The sequence below is a fragment of the Nipponia nippon genome, unplaced genomic scaffold (genome assembly GCF_047370975.1).
Source record: "Nipponia nippon isolate SJK-2023a ecotype South Korea unplaced genomic scaffold, ASM4737097v1 scaffold_4, whole genome shotgun sequence".
NCBI classification, from domain to species: domain Eukaryota; kingdom Metazoa; phylum Chordata; class Aves; order Pelecaniformes; family Threskiornithidae; genus Nipponia; species Nipponia nippon.
The window spans coordinates 30,930,127-30,947,571 of NW_028262358.1; the positions used below are offsets into that span (position 1 = coordinate 30,930,127).

General features: G+C 46.4%; 1 protein-coding gene across 3 annotated transcripts in view; it reads left to right on the forward strand.

The window, feature by feature from the left end:
• TTC7A (tetratricopeptide repeat domain 7A) overlaps positions 1–4,318 on the forward strand; it is a 178,378-nt gene extending 174,060 nt beyond the window's left edge. For all 3 annotated transcript variants that reach the window (XM_087774610.1, XM_087774611.1, XM_087774612.1), the window contains one exon: positions 2,533–4,318. In XM_087774610.1, coding sequence (XP_087630736.1) covers positions 2,533–2,754 — 222 coding nt within the window. In that variant the 3' untranslated portion in view covers positions 2,755–4,318. The remainder of the gene's footprint in view (positions 1–2,532) is intronic.
• The last annotated feature ends 13,127 nt before the right edge of the window (positions 4,319–17,445 follow it).

Sequence of the window (17,445 nt, forward strand, 5' to 3'; positions counted from 1 at the left end):
CCTCCCGTGTTTCTCGCCAAAAACATAGCAGTTTTTCACTCATGCAGTATACTGCAGTGTCAAGAGGAGGCTTTCCCCTGGCTTTGGGGAGCCTGAGATCGCCCTTTCTAAGGGTTCACAGGCGTTTTTTCAGCTAAACTGGCATGCTTGAAAGCACTGAATACCGATGAGCAAATGTTCACGTGTGCTGCACTTACTGGTGGACATCAGCTTTGGCATCTTCCCCGGGTGAACACAGTACCTGCGGTTTGCGTACAGCCTCCTCCCAGTGCTGCAGCACAGCTGCAGGGACCTCAAGCGCAGGCAAAGTAAATGCAGCGGCTCCTCACTGGGGAGCTGTAGCGGGGAAGCCATGCCAGCCTCTGGTCCTTGACTGACAAGGGTGCTGGGGCAGACAAGGGAGCTGTGCTGCACGAGCGGTTTACGACGAGGTGGATTTCACTGCAGCATTGTTGAGAGGCGCGAGATGTCAGCCGGGGAGGGAATTCCCCTCCTCGTTGGAGAGGGATGACAGGCAGCAGCTGCACGGGCTCGCTGGCCCCTGTGCCTCTGGGGCCAGCGGCCCTCCGGGAGCGTCGTGAGGCTTGATGCCGCTTAGTGTCAGGGTGAGGACAGCGATGGGTCCCCGGCCACCAGAGAGCACAGTCGGCTCTGCTCGGCCAGCGCAACAGGAAGGGTTTTTAGGAAGAGTGGTTTTGTGGTTGAGGACAAACTTGAGCTGAGATAGCTCCCGTCTATTCTTGGCTCAGCAGCAGATTTGCTATGGCCACAGTACTTGCCCTTTCTGTGCCTCATTATCCCTATCAAGCGGATGACTCAAATTATAATTGCACAAATTCCTTCCAGTCTGTCATTACGTGCCTGCGGTCGTCTCCGGGCAGCTACCTCCAGAGGAACCAGCCTCTCCCATCAGGGTACCTCTGCCACCCGTGCCTGCTCGCAAGGGGATGGTAAGAGTAGGGCCCGTTGCCTCATCATTTTCCAACAGAGAGAGAAACCTAAAGAAAAAACATCCCCACTGCATCTTTAGATGATCACATATGATCAGATTTGATACTGAGTTGATTATTCAGGTCAAGGTTATGGGCAAGAAAGAGGCAGCAAAACTTTTCACAGTACCGCCGATACTTGATTAAATGGGTGTTTCTTAATTTTTCTCTCAGGCAAAGTGATGTGTTTCTGTAGGTGTCAGTACTACCACTGGCTATAGGGTCTTAGTCATGTTGATGCATCCTGCATCTAATGGCACTTTTGGAAAAGCAAACAAAACAAGACAAAGGAAAAATCTTCGCTACTTCCAAAAACATCACCGTTCTTTCATCAGAAATGTACTTGGGTTCTGGTTGCAAGAGATTTCAGGTTTCTTGTGTCGTTTCATATCAACTAAAGGCAATTAGACATATTAAAGATGAAGCTAATGCCTTTCTTTATATATATGCATCCACATACCATGTAGTCCCAGGAAAAGCACGAAGGCAGGCAGTCATCTCACTTTCCGACATTTCCGTGGGTGAGTGCAGGCAGAGGCCATGCAGAGCTTGGCAGGTGACATGAAAGCATTGGCTGCTTCTTCCACAGGCCACACCTGGACGAAACTGGTGGGAGGTTCATCCTGGTGTGCGCGCCTTCAGGAGGAAGCAGAAAAATGCCACTAATGCGTTGTGGCCTGCAAAGCCCTCGTGACCATCTGCGCTCAGTGTGGTTGACTGCTGTATAATTAAAAGGGAGTCTGGCTCATTAGATGCTTTGTGGGTTCAGACGCATCCATGCGAGCCCTATAGGAAAACATGTTCTTCCTACCACTTCTTTCATCCTCCCCCTCCTGTTCCTTCCAGATGGTTACACCCACTTGTGTCTTTTCTTACCCTAAGGACAGCTTTTTAAACAAGGTTCCTCCATCCTTCTTCTCCCCCACACTGCTTTAGGATCTACGCTGGAGAGCAAATAGCAGGAGGACAGAGGGCCCCATGCTGTTACATACAGCCTGCCTCTGGAAGGCTGGAAGAGGGCCACGTCCCTCTAGCCCCGTTTGTCAAGAGGAAAAGTCTTTCTGTATGGTCAAGACGTAGGAGCTGAGAGACTTTACCTCAGCCTCAGCTGGATGTTCCAGATGTGCAAGAGTTATTTAGATACTTGGTGTAATTGAACCTGTGCATATTTTCCTGGGGATTAGAAGCCAGTGTAACCTTCTCAAGGAGAGAGGGATGCTTCAGGGGCCTGTAGCCTTTCTCTATATAGCACTGGTATATGCTCTCCCAGTAACACGCAGCAGGAGCACCTGTAGAGCTGAATCAGTCTCTGCTTAAAAAAAAATATTTTCACAATTGTTTTTTTAAATTACACATCATGATCAAAAAAAGCAGAGCTTAACAGCTGATTAATACTCTTATCCAGAAATAGGTGGAGATTCCCCCCCATAGGACTCCTGCACCTGCATTCACGTGTCTGCCCAGCTTGCTGAGGGCTTGGGGTGCTCCATTTCCTCCTCTGTTTTGTGCCGTTGTTAACTGCTCATCACTTGTTTGTTGACAGGGCCTGGTGCTGAGCAGACTTGAGCGGAGGGACCTGGCCCAGAAAGTCCTCAGAGATGCCATCCGGATCCAGACCACCAGTCACAGGGCCTGGAACAGCCTTGGAGAGGTCTTGCAAGCTCAGGGGAAAAACGAAGCAGCCATCGAATGCTTCCTCACCGCTCTGGACCTCGAATCCAGCAGTCCTGTCATCCCGTTCACTGTCATACCCAGGGAGCTCTGAAGCTTTGCCCTGCAGCTAAGCACCTTCATTCTGTGGTCGGACACCAAAACCAAACAAATAAACAAAGAAAAAGCCCAACAGAAAAGTGCCATTGTAACCTGGAACTGGGCAAAATAATTCCAGGACAGGGCTCAGGTCTACACGCTTATCTGAGACAAGCCTAACTGTAGAAGAATTTGCAACAGGCAGAAATAGAGAATGCCTTTTTCTTCACAGGTGCCTGGCTCACCTCCTGTTCGAGTTAATAGCAAGGCTTATTTCCAAGTGTTGGTTCAAGGTGACTGTCTGTAGAATAGATCATGCAGGGTACAGCTGTTCTAAGCACTTGCACCTTTCAATTTTCATTAAAGATAAAAACCCCAAGCCCTGAATTAAAGCCCAGACCTGCTCTAACCAGGAGTAAATGCACCAACTAATTTGACCAAGTTGTGCTTAAGTGTGTGGCTGCCTCCACACAGATCTGACACGATAGGAATGACAATTAAACCATATAGATACGCAGTATCTGCCGTTTACAAAATTATTTTAGCTATTTTGATAATCCGTCTTCCTGCCTTGCTCTTATATACTGCATATGCTCACTATATTTAGTGTGGAGTTTGCCTAGACCAATTTAAATTAAAAAGACTTCTTTTTCTAAAAGTTGCTATTGCAGTATGATTCACAAAAGCAGAAAGACCAAAGACCAAATCAGTTCAGACTTGAACTAGTATTAAAAACATATATGTATCTCCAATTACATATTTATTGAAAGGGCTTACACGAAGTAGCTAATTATAAACTCAGCTTCATTCTTATTGCATCACTTTTAGTGAGGAATATAGTGATTACCAGTATATAGCGACTGAACTCTGCTTTACTGCATTACCATTCCTGGCACAAAACATTTTCATGTCCATCTTTTCGTGGTATGAAAGATGGCAGCAGTCTTTTAAGGGAAAACATGCTGAAGGCAGTATGTGTATATACGAATTACTTCTTTCTTAAAACCAAACCTTTGGATTGTCTGTAGAAATTTCACATTAGAGGTACGGAGCTGACCCTTCAGCGGAGCAGGATCATTTTGCGTATCGTATCAGGTGTAAGAGTGATCTCTTCAGAGCCATCTGAAGAGCTCCTAATCCACGCAGCCTCCCCAGGGCTGGCACGGCCGGGGTGAGGGACACAGCTGGCATACCCCCTGCGAAGCTGCTCCTTAGCTGTGCTTGACCTCCCCGGCAGCGAGGTAGAGCTGTACCATGCTGTCACACGGCACACGAGAGTCAGCCCCGTCCAGACCAGTCCCAGGATGAAGATGATGCAGAAATGAGCGGCGGGCACTTTTCTACACAAAAGGCTGGGGCTCTGTGCCCATTTCTGTCCAAAGATTTGTGACTATTTCATAAGCAGGTTTGCACTAAAACACACTTTGTACTATAATTCTGCCCAGTATTGTGATCCGCAACTAGTTCATTCTGGAAATAATAATATTCTCAGGCAATAAATGAGTAGGGGTTATTTCTTAAAGAGCCTGAGGCTCTGGCAGCAGACTTGAAGTCAGCGTCGTTTACAATTATTAGGAAATCTACAGGCTAATGGAGAGGCGGGCCCCTCGCGCTGCTCCCAGACCACACCATCGCAGAGCTCCTGGCCCCGGGCAGCTTCAGCTCCTGCCTCCCCTCAGAAGTACGCTGCCCTCAGGTTTCTCTCAGCAGCCTGTTGCACTCCCAGGCCAATATATATATTGTTTTTTTCCCATTAAATCTTGCTGGTGCAATAGGCCAGCTTATTCCTCTGTTCACCAAGGGATCTGGAGTGAAAGCAGCCCAGCCTGAAAGGCGCTCAGCCCATGGGGTCTCTGGCTTTCCAGTGCCACACAGGCACCAAATCGGGCTTTTTAGGCCAGAGGCAGGTTTCCAAGGAGACAGTGTTACCCAGCCACATTTCTCGTTTGCAATAGCACCAGCAGCAGAGGAAGGAGTAGGTGTTAAAGTACCAGAATTAAATGAGTTTCATGAAGACAGAAAGACGCAGCAGAGACCCATTTTGCTGTGAAGGATGCTATGAAGTTGGCTTGCTCTGCACTGCAGGTGGGAAAGGGGGAAAGGGAGGGGGAAAGATGTTGTTGACATAATATGTAAATTGTTACCCAGGTGTTTTAAACCCAGTTCCACAGTCAGACGCAATCTGACAATAGACTTCAGTAGATTTATATAGATAGATATTATATTCCAATATTTCCTCTGCTCCACAGTTTCCAGGGTGGGAGCAAGCCTTCTGTGTAAGACAAAAAAAGAGTCAGTCTGGTCTGACATCACCGCTTTCTTATGCAATGTATATCTGTAAAGCACTGCCGTAGCAGCTTCTGTGTACCGGACGGCTATTTCACTACAAGCTATGCATCCAGCTCTGCGACTGAGGAACCGCTGTAGGAGGTCTGTAACGTAGCTGGTCTGACCTGGCAGGAGGGTGCCTGTTTCCCAGCAGCAGCTGAGAAGCAAACACTAACAGACCCCATTTACTTCTGCATGCATAGCTTGTAAACAGCCACCAGCACATCACATTTGTCGCCATCAGGCGAACTTCATCTCGGCAATAACCAGACTTGCCACAGCAGTCATCTTCCTAGGAGAAGTGCAAACATGCATGAGGACTTTGAGTGCATCGGCCAGTCAGATGTTGCCAGGGTGGTCCCATATTTGTCGTGCGCATTAATGAGCGTTGCTGCCATTGGAATTGCAGCCCGAAGAGCCTCTGCTCCAGCTGCGGCAAGGGAGGCATACGCGAGTAGGTGCCATCAACACCCAACAGGAATGACACGGGTAAGGTACCCTCTACCAGCACAGCGCACCGCAGCCCCGACGTCAATTGCAGACAAAGTACTTTGCATGCATACTGGACTCAATCCCGAGATTTGCTGCATGCTTCCCAGAGGATACGAAGCACCCGTTGGCTGGAGGGGTGTTATATTGGCCTGAAATGCTCTGTACAGTGCAGGAAAGAGCGCGGTTGTTGCAGATTTGCAAGTATTTTGGGGGTAAATCCTCTAGCTACATTTGTTATTCATGCTCACCAAAACAGAAGCCTCCCCAAGCTTACATGCTACCTTTGTTCTTCAGCATGGATTTTGTTCATACTTTCAGGTACAGAAAAACAAAGACAACTACTTCAGACAAGCCTATGCATCGTGGTATTTATTTAGATAGCAATGTTGATAAATCTAATGGACCTACTTCCCTGAGCTCAGTAAGTAATAATTCTTTGTATAGCGGGGAGCCTGGCATGCTTAATGCTCAGGGTTTGAGACTAAGAACATAAAAGATTTACATCCCATCCCTTATATGATTATTACAGATGATCATAAGTGATGGAAGTTTGGGGAGCAATAAGTGAAATAACCAATTCTGTGACTTTTAGCACTGACTTGAGTCCAACAGAGTTTTCTCATTAGTTTAGAAAGAGGAAGAGAAAAAAGGCATCGTTGCCTAAAGGATGCAGGTATACCCAGGTTCCTCTTGTTCCAGCACAAGGTTATTTTCCTTTGTGTTGGCAGGGTGCATACAAAAGAAAAATAATTAGCTCCTATTTTTCTGCTGTGCCGTAAAGGAGTAGTAGCTGCCGTTGCCTTTTACTGACAAGAAGGTTTGTATATTGCAACAAAAATGACTTTGCCGCCAGGATAGCAGAAGGAGAAGCCCAACAGGCCAGGGAACAGCCCCTCCTCATTGCCTTACCCCGTGTAAACTGTCATTAGCTCCACCGGAGCTGTTGGTATTTATGAGCATTTCCTCCAGCTGAGGATCTGCCCACCGGTGTACTCGGTCCGTACAGGGAGTGCGACGGCGCTGCCATGTTCCTGCGCTGCACACGTACCCCGGCCCGTTTCTATTGGTAACAGTTCATGCTACTGATTATCACAATGCTTCAGAAGTGCTAATTATCTTTTCTTGGTAATGACTAATAAATCCAAATGGAGAACAGTCCTGGAGGGTGTTTACTTTAAAATTCACTGGCTGGCTACCAAAGTAGGCACAGCGCTGACTGCTGCAGTTTGAATTACAGTTATTTTATCCAAAAAATGTTCCATTTTTGGAGAGTCTTGGTGAAGACAGAGTTTAGCTTGTTTATATTTCATTTTAAGGACAGCAGAGTGAGAAACAATCCTTTTTAGTGAAAAGACATCACCGCCATGATCTTTTTTCAGCCAAACCAACAGAGGTTTGATAGTTGCAATTCGGCCTAGGAGAGGAAGGCTTCCCAGAGCAACCGTGCTGCAGCGATAATTGCCTCTGATGGAGTTGTATTACAGGCATATTTGACAATTATGCAACAAGCATGTGTAGCCGAGACGTCTCTCCCTCCCCCAGCATGTCACATATTTGGCTAAGGAGAGCTGCTTTATGCCCAAAGGGACAACTACAGCGCCCGTCTGCGTGCCCGCCCGCACCCGCTGGTTTAACCAGCCCTCTGACTGGTCCCTAAGCCTGACTCCAGGCCATGGTCTCCCTACTGTCAAGTTGTTCAGTGCTGCAGGATGTCAGCGCATGGTCAGACAGAGTTATTTTCTTAGAAATGAGAGGCCGAAACATCCATCGGTTCGGTGATGTTGGCAGGAGGGGAGGTACCCACTGACCCAGCAGCTGCTGAGATGGTTCCTCCAACTTTGCCTTTAATGAACTGGCTCACGCCTTCACCTCCAGCAAACCAAGGCAGGTTCCCACGTAACGGGATGCTAAAAGATCCAGCTCGTTTCCCCACAGAAACCAGTCTGTAGCTAAAACCACCGGCAGGGACACGACACCGCGCCATTGCAGAGTGGCCGGTGACGACACGAGTAAGAAGCTGCCCGAGCCGGTGCACAGAGAGGTGCTCAGCTTCCGCGCGTACGAGCGGTTCCGACCCGCCACTTGAATACTGTTGATGCGGTTGTTGGAATAGGTTTTCTGTGTAGCTTACCTTTTTTTTCATTGTAAGATGTTTTCACCAGATGAATAAAATTGACCCTGTGGAAAACAAAAAATGCTCCTTATTATTTCCTGCCAATTTCAGGACTTTTCATCTATTCATGCTACAGATACTACAAGCCTTACGAAACGACCATTTGCTATATTAACTGGAACCTAGTGTGCCTAGCAAGTTACCAGTTGCAAAGGGTATTTTGGCCTACACCCTGTAGTTCATGGGAAAAACGAGAGTGAGCATGCAAGCGGGGTGCTTGCTGAGAGGAACAGAGCCAGGAAAAAGGAGTAATGTAGCTTTAGATGTTTGGATTTATGGAGATTTAAGTGAGCATCATGCTTTTCTTGTGCTTCTTCCAGTAAAAATAAACAAAGGTAGTGTGAGAAACTCTAACATTGAGGTAATATGCAAATACTATGCCATCAAGTTTAGGGACTGACCTTTTTTTAGCCACAATGCCATTAATCATCTTTTTGCTACAAACAGTTACTCCTGTGGTTATTTGGAAATAAAATGTCTCCATTCAAGAGCTTCCAGAGCATTCTTCACATTTATACAGTAATCTTTTGGGCAAGCTTCAAGAGGGCCTTCTTAAAAAGCCAGCCCCTTAGTTTCATACTCAAATGAGATTAAGGACAAGGTTTTTGAAGAGCATTTCTTCATAACTGCGGCAACTTTGGTCTGTGAATGTATTCAGTGTAACTCAAGCAGAACGACGATCCTCTGCGGCAATAACAGAATTAAGTCCTTCAGCTGTTCGTACAAAGTCTTAACTGGAAATCGAAGTGAACAACACACTAGCTCTGACTTTTCCCCCTTCTTTCCCACGATACAGAGAGGAAACAAAAGAGTGGTGTGGGGTTTCGGGGGGGGGGGGGGGGCAGAGGGAGGGAGAAGGCTGCCACGGCCCCCCCGAGCAGGAGCCCCGCTGGAGGCGTACAACTGAACCCCAGCGAAAAGGGGAGAATGTCATTCCTCAGTCCCCTCCGAGGGACACCGCTCCTCTTTGCTTCCCTCCTAACGCCGGTACATTGCCTGTTCTCCTCCCTGCGTCACACAGGTGTTTAGTATTCCCTGTCTGCTTAAATGGGGAGAAATAAGCCTTTTCACCCCTCGTTTTTGCTGGGAGGAGCTCCAGATGGTTTGGGTACTCTCCACCCTTAATTCAGAATCACTTCTTCTCTTGCAGAGAACCAAGTTATACTTCAGTGGTCATTTTGACACGATACTCTTGAAAAGTCATTACGAATACTTTAATATTTTTTATTAATTTAATATATATTTTATATCATTTTAGATAATTGATTCATACCTCTGCTTCTGTCTTTCTGTGCAGAATGGGAAAAACCAACTGACATACATACAGTGTATCCCTGCCTTATGTGAAGCCCAGATATTTAGCAGTCCCATAAACAGCAAGGAAAGAGATGAGAAGCATCGCTGCTGCCCAGATATACTCACTTCCACGACAGTCTCTGGCTGTCAGGTTTTTGTGGAGTCACCAAAGCAGCAATGGTGACTTTGTCTTTAACCACATCCCTCGGGAGATGTCACGTCCCAGTCAGATGTGCCTGAACCAGTCTTTGGAACAAGGAAAAAAAAAAAATACACAGCCTACTGATCTTTAAAGACTGATGTTAGAGAAAGTAGACCCAGGTATCACTGGCTTGTTCTGTTGCCATTAGCAGTCACTGTAGCATTTAACTAAGCTGTGGCTGTGGAGCTGGTTTCCTCTGCTATGTTGTCTCCAGAACAAAAAGCAATATCTCACAGCCAAAAATGTCCCCACAGGTCTACCAACTGAAGAGCAAGATCCAAAAGCTTTCTCAGTGCTCCAAGTTAAGCAAGTGTTGAATTATGGAGGAAAAAACCCTTACAGGTCATTCCCCTGAATGTGCAGAGCTGCCATTTTCAGATCTGATCCCATTTTGAACTGATGTAGCCACTGTGATCATCTGGCTGATGGAGGAAGAGAAGCAGGTAGACAGAACATCTGGATTTTATACAGCAAAAACGGCAAGCGTTGTAACATGTTAAAAAAGCAAAAGAGCAATGAAAGGTGTAAAATAGGAGACATTTTCCTTACTGAAAAGCTCTCACGGAGTCAAACCCCAGCTTCACCAGCTTTTCTGACAGAAACATGCAAAAAAACCAGGCTGTGAGAGTAAGAGCAAGTGTAAAGCAGCCCCTTGCCAGCCTCCTGACTGCAAAGGCCCCTCTGAACCTTCCTTCTGCCTCCGCCCTGCGCTACAGCCAGAGACCCCAGCCAGCCTGCGAGCCCGGGGCCCAGAGCCTTCCACAGCGCGCTTATGGCAGAGGCCAGTCCTGTGCCCGGCTCGCATTGCCTTTCAAAGGACAGCGCGGTCCTCGAAGGAAAAGATTCATTACATTATGTATGACAAGTCAGGCATCTTTTTTATAATGCACTTGCTTACGATGTCGTAATTTGGTCTGGAAACGGGGATGTTTGTAAATTAATCAGCAATAAGCATTCCTGATATTCTGTTGTCCTGTGAGAGGAGCCGACATACACAGCCCGAGTTTGCAATGCCGGGTACTGTTTCAGAAGGATGGGAGTTCAAGGATATAACAATTTTCTGGTCAGTGGAGGTCAGAGGTGATTTTGTGCTCAGTGTAAATGGCATTGTCTGGCAGAGACAATTAGCAAATGAAGCCCTGCCTCACCAGAGGCTTTGCAGCCTTGGAGGCTCTTCTTCTAGGCTGACAACAAGCAGAAACCTGAGAGGGTAGCTCGCGTTTCCTAAACAGGAAGCTGCTAAATCCAGCAAGCGAGCAATTCATTTCCCGGTTATAATGATGCCGCTCTTACAGCTCCTTGGAGGATACTCAAGTGTTTTTCAAAAGGTAGCAAGGGAGGGATTTCATCCCCATTTTTCACCAGATGGAAAACCAAGTCTGCCAGGAGTTGAGCCGAGAGAGGGGTGTTTCGCTGTGCAGAACTGGTTAACTTGCTACCAGTCGGGTTTTGTTCCGCTCTGCGGTCCCAGGGCAGTACTGCCTCCCTACGATGCCCTAGCCGCAGCACGGCGCAGTCCTTCAGACCCCACAAAGGGCTCCTGCTCTGCCTTTTGCAGGTTGCTTTTGTGGAGGGGGAGCAAAGGCAAGTTTTCACTCACTTGTTATATTAATGCAGTACATATGACTTCTCTACATCAGCAGAGCGGCCCACATCGGCCACGTGTTGGTGCAACTACAAGGTACAGGAAGGTCCAGGTACCTCTGCACAAGCGGTCCAGGCCTGGCCTTGGAGAGCTGCTGCATCAAGGGATGACTTGCCACAACCAAAGCTTTTATTTATGAATTTCTTTTGTTTTCCCACCATCCCCTCTTGGGTACTTGCAAAGCTCTTTCTGTTCAGCCAGCGAACCGAGAAGTAATAAGCTGAAAAATATAATTTGTTTCAAGCTACATTCCAAAAGAAAACTTCAGAGATTTTCAACTGAATAAAGCGCTTAAAAAAACTTCCAATTAAACAAAATATTGTTCTGACAGGAGTCCTCAAGTAGTATCTTCAATAACTCAGATTTATATGACCAGAAGTTTTGAGAGAATTGCCAGAAGGGAGAGCATTTTGAAACAAAAATTCAAGATGTTTAATCCTGAAACAATCTACAGAGAACATTTAAATTTTCCTTTTTGTCTTCCAGCCAAGAACTATTCACCAAAGTTATCTCAAGCTTCTATGTGGCTCCAGTTTTCTGGAACTTTGCTTTTCTGCAAATACCATACTTGAAAGAGCTTAGAAGTGTTTTCCAGTCCCGCTTTTTGTTCGCCTATGTGGCTAATGCTGGAGTTCCCAGTGTGAAAGCGTTCTCAAGTGCTTCTGCACAACGTTACCAAACATCGCACCCACAGTCCGGCAAGCACGAGTTGCTTCCTGGTGATGAGTACGAGCTGCTGAGTAAGCATCAGCGCGCACTGCTCCCCGCGCGCGCGCCCAAGGTGGGACTGTCCCCACTGACATCAATACAGACCAGTCCCGAGTACTTTTAGAAATCCCACCCATGTACACATCTGCAATTCAGGTGATGGTGATTAAAGTCTGTGGTAAACTGGGTAAAAATTAGTTCAATATTTTGCTACCAAAAGAGGTGTGCTTTTACATATAGCAAAGCAGTAGCAAAGCCCTGCAGCAGCAGGGCCTGCGGCAGAGCTCCCCTGGGCCACGGGGGTGCTGGAGCTGGCTCTGAGCTGGGCTGAGCACCCCACACAAGCTGCTGTTAGCGCCTCCGTCTGCGCCTGCTTCCAACTCACCGCTCTCTCAGTCGCTACCCACTGTTCAACGGCAGCCTATTGCAGAGCTTTTCGACTTTTCGTGATTCCCCAGGAATTTTGCAGGGGATGTCTACATCTGTAAGATTTACTTATGCAGATGTCTGCATTGGATATGACCTTTCCAGAAAGGACACGTTTAGGGTCTCGTACTAGTTGGCCATAGACACCTCCGGGATCTGTAGCTCACAGCCTGAAGACTGGGGACTTTTAGAAGTTTTCTCCTAGATTCTATTAGAGCTTCTTAATTAGAAGTCCTCTTTGGGGACCTGAATTGACTTGGAAACCATGGTGATCACTTAGGTCAGTCGGCACAGAGATGATTGCGCTTGGGAGAGTGAGGTGGAAGATGAGAATGTGTGCGTGTTGACGAGCTTTGAGAACAAAGAACCCCAAACATCTGCAAAAACAAGGAGCATGCATGTTCTGCAAAAGAACGGTTAGAAGAGTCGCCTTCCAGGGCTCACCATTCACTATTGAATTAGAGACTAACAGCTGTCTTACAGCGTTGAAAAATGTCTTCAACTTTTATCTCTCTGAACATCTGATCAATGGATTTGACAGTCTGTCCACTTTCTCAAATCCGTGCATGCGCATTTTCACTCATGTTGGCAATTATACCAGGAAAACCAAAATGCTAACTAAGCGGCTGTGCTTCCAACCATCCCACATGGAAGAAAGATGTTGTAACCAACCTACTCTGAAAATAGAAATGTTCATCCGCATACAGTGGGTCCGTAACTTCTTTATGCAAAAACTAAAATATAAAGAGATGCTCACTGTCTGGGAAACATTTTTGTTCAAGAGTTGAATTCCATTGTTTTAGTTAGGAAATACTCATTTGTGACCAGATAATGCTAAGATGATACACAAAGTTATGTTTTCATTTCAGCTTAGAAATCATTGTACTCTAGCTCCAGGACAATGAAGACGGGTTCAAAATCGGAGCTGTTTGGGTTTCACTAGAAAGAACAGTTCTAAAAGTCATTGTATTTTCTTACAGAAAAGGATGACATACCACTAACCTACTTTAGCATCGTCTTCTTCTCCCTTTCTTCTCATAGAAGAAAAAATCTAAATAAGTACAAGGTCTGTTCTTCTTGTAAGTCTCCACCAGAAATACATAACCTTGCTTCATTTGTCTTTGCAAATTACAGCGTTTGGATCGGGAGCTTTCACAGATAAGACACTTCAGTTGTTCAGCCCATGTGTGAAACACTTTGTATTGCTCTTGAGAAATCTTACAATCCTGATACGCAGGGTTAACCTGCTATAACCTCCAGCGATAAATAAGAACATTCACATAATTCATAGAAGACTGGTGTCTGTTGATCCACAACCGATCTAAATCAGCAGTTTCTTACAAGCTGCTTCCTTTTCTAAGGTGGAAGTGGCACACCAGAGCACAGAGGTTGCAGGAATTCACATCTTCCTCTCTCCATCACCTTGATTCCTCCCCCTGCCCCCTTCCAGGTCCTCTACTTACTTCACTGGCAGTATCTGCAACACCCTCCGTACCCAGCCCTCCTTCCCCTGCCAGCAACTATTCCATACCAGATGATGCTGATGTGCAGAAGCAGCAAAAATGGGATTTTTTTTTTTTCTTCTTACTCTACAGTTAAGTAATTGCAAGACTCAGGTATGCTGCCAGCTAGAGCATACTCGCCTTCAGGACCACCCCCCTGCCCCGATGGCAGCCTTTTCAGTCAGTGCCAGGGCTTCGGACCTGGAAGGGGGCTGGAGTGTCAGACAGGCTAATATTGCTTCTCAATTCATTTCAGGACGACATGGCTTGTGCACTAGGTTTCATTACTCCAAGTAGCCTTTTGGTGAAGCTTTCCCCTCAAGGCCAAAGTTTTATTCTATTTGTATTAATATCACTTGGAATATATCAGTGGAAGTCAATAACCTTTGCTGTCTACTGACTTACTCTGCAGGGTTATAATTACAGCTATATAAGACCCAACCATGATGCAGCATGCATACAATGACGTATATTTTTCCAGCAAAGGTAGAAGCAACTCTGTGCCACAAAAGCAGTATCAAACCCCACAAATCCCAAATACAACGCATTCAAGGAACGTCAGTCTGCTCCAACACGCATCAGAGCCACTGTCTCCTTTCACTGCCATTAGTATGTCCCTGAAATAAGGCTACAGACTTAAAAGGTACTGAACCAAATCTTCCCATTGCCTTCATTGCATAGTTCCCTATGTCCATGCAGCCAGCAGCATGATGGCAAGTGAGTCACCCTGCTATGCACCCGCAACAGCTTCTCCGCCATTACTGGGGTCACAGCTCTCCCAGTAAACAGGCCAGGCCACCGTCTTGCTCCAGACCGAGTCGGAAGTCAGCTCACCGAGGTCACTTGAAATTTTCAGTGACTGATCACTAGCTTTTGTTATCACAAAAACACTACATAAAGCTTCAGCGATGCCTTGCCACTGAAAATATCTACTGGGGCAGGTCTCCGCGCACACATAGCTTCCCGCGGCAGCGCCTTTCTGTGCGGGTTGCTCTGTACCACGCGTGCTATTCCTGATGCATCCTGTTTTTACTACTTGCAAAATTACTAGAGTTGCCGTATTCCTGCTAGCAGTCTTCCTGACAGAAATACGTGCATGTCGAGCATTGTTTTTCTAACCGAAGTAGACCTTTTGCCAAAAAGTTCATCTGCTATTTTCCCTCATCTCCACTTGCTGTTAGAGAAATATTTTCCACAGCAAAACGTTAGCCACTGAGCCCTGCGGACAAATCCTGATAAAGGCTATTCAGTGAAGCTTTCCGCTTTTAATCAACATTTGCCCATGGAAACCAAAGCCCTTTATTTTTTTTTTTCTTTTCCTCCTCCTCAGTTTAGCCCTGTATCATTTGGTTCTGGTTTCAAAAGCCTTTGCACAGGGGGACACATCTCTACTCATAATATACACGGATGCGGGAGAACAGAACGAGACCTCACTTTTTGCTTTCTATATAATTAGTATGTTTCAGAGGAAACCTTAATGCTGTACATTAATTTTCAAATCTGGAGCATGTTTTCAGGTAACACGGAGATACTACTTCAAAACAAAGCAAGGGCATTAATAAACACAGTACCAGGAAATCCACAAAGGTTAAGTGATTTTCTACAGAGTAATTCATTCTCCTGATGAGTTTGCTGCAGACAATGCTCTCTGCAAGCAGTTATTGCGTATGTATCTTTAATTTGTGTGTTTATATAATTCATGGTAGTGCAAAATAAATTTCTGTGTCAAGTGTCCTAATAGATGAAGTGAGGCTATAATATTCTTCCAGAGCTTGTTCATTACAATATGCACTGGCACGGAGTCCAGAGGGAGAGGAAGCCATTAAACATTAAGCAAAACAATTGCTGTCATCCTCCAGAGGGACCGGCTTTGTAAATGCTTATGTTAACACTGTACAAAATAGCTGAATATTCGGGTAAAATTAGAATCATAAAGGGAGGCAAGCACCTCATCCTCAATTTCATGAGCTTGGGTTGGATAGCTAACGATATTTGGATCTTCATCCTAGAAGAGAGCTCATCCTCTCCCAGCCGCGGACTGGGTGCCCCTGAGAGCCAATTGTCACCGGCAAACGGAAAAGACGAAACAAAAAAAAAACCAACAAACGTTTCCAGTGTTTTCTATCCACAAAGCTGAAACACTCCCCTGTGTGTGTTTTCAATTTGACTAAAATAGATCACTGTGTGTAAACAGCCACTCTATCTGCATCATTCATATTTGATGGACTAGTCAGTACAACAGATACTTTAATCCCTCCCATAAGTGATGAGAAACTAGACACTTCAGTGTCTTGTGCTCCTCTCAGTTAACATGAATGGCAGCAGCTGTCATTCTAGGCTCCTTAACATGTAACATTTGATGTAGAGACAGGAAAATTGGAGGTGTATATTTAGTGGAACTGGGTATAACAAAAGTAACTTCCATGATCAAACCCTCCCAGGAGAATACACAGGAAAGCTCCCGCCATGTTTGTTAACAGCAGCCCAGGCATTTATGTTCTTGGGCTTTAGAGGCCGTATGATAATAGTATTCTTTTACCAGGTTAAGAAGTAACTTGCAGGAAAGGTAGGGCACGATCTCAAGATCCCTTCATTCGCATTGGCAGCAGAGGTGGTCCAGAACACCATCACCAGAGACTGTAAAGTACATACTGGATAGCTGAGCTTCTGCTTCAAATTAGGTTTTGCACATACAACGTCACGTGCCTGTAAGAAACATGCAAGCAGACTTTTAAACCTATTGGAAACCAAGAGGAGATATTGCCACTTTCTTCTGCTTGGAAGAGATGAGAGTAGCTAGTTGACATGGGAACAAATGCAGCATCCCAGAAAGAGCACGGGAGGGAAGGCAACCTGTCCTGCTCCGAGGAGGTACCTGAAGGCAGGAGCTCCCGGCCCAGCTCAGGCGAGGGTATGCTGGAGGTGGTAGTGAAATACCAGAAATTCCACTTAAACATGAAACCAAACTTCTTTCAGTGAGGGTGGTCAAGCGCAGGAACGGGTTGCCCAGAGAGGCTGTGGGGCATACACCCTTCGAAATAGTCAAAATCCCATCAGGTCAGCAATCTGCTCTGGTTGACCCTGCTTGGAGAAGGGGGTTGGACTAGGTGGTTTCCAGAGATGCCTTCAAACCTCAACCATGCTGTGATTCTGCGAAAGGGAAGCTGACAAAGCAAGGCCACAGGCAGAAAATTATGTCGCCGGTGTTTGGCAGCAGGCTTTCGAGGAACCATGTAGCTATACCAAAAGGAAAGAGCTCCTTTTCCTTCTTTCCAGTCCCTCCCGCCCCAACACACACCTTCTGTGCTAGCATGTAGGGAGGGAGGAGAGAAGAAGGGAATCCCACGGCCAGAGCTCTCAGGCCTGGAAAGAGCAGGGGAGAAGGAAGCCCCTTTGCCCGCTTTAGGACCTACTCCAGGGAAGCTCACTAGACCTCTTGCCAGCTGGCATTTTAGTGACCCACCCTGCAGACTAAGGGTCCTGAGCTAAAATGCAGTTGCTTCATTCGCAGCCTCACTAGAGAGGGCAGCTGCAGCCCAGTTTTTTAAGCCTCTGCTCTGAAGCCAGAGCCGATGGAAAGAAAACTGTAACTTCTGTTTTCTCCTCTGGGAAGAAGCTGGAGAAGGTTTGTGCGAAGGTCATTTTAATATTAAGCCAAAGGTCCAAGAAGCACCAGACAAACAGTTCTGTTTTTCCAAATAAAGAGTTAGTAACTACACAGATATAAAACTTTCTCCTCTCATTTTAGCCAGGCTGGTCCTTCCTTATTCCTGAGGGAACACAGTCATTTCTTGGGCATGTTTTTATATATGCCACTGAGAGCCGGGAACAGGAGACAGCATGTGCTCGCTCGTGAGCGTATGGCACGGGGCCTCCGCACGGAGCAGAGTCGCAGGGCGCAGGCTGGCCGTGCGGAGCCGGGACGGGGCCCTTGC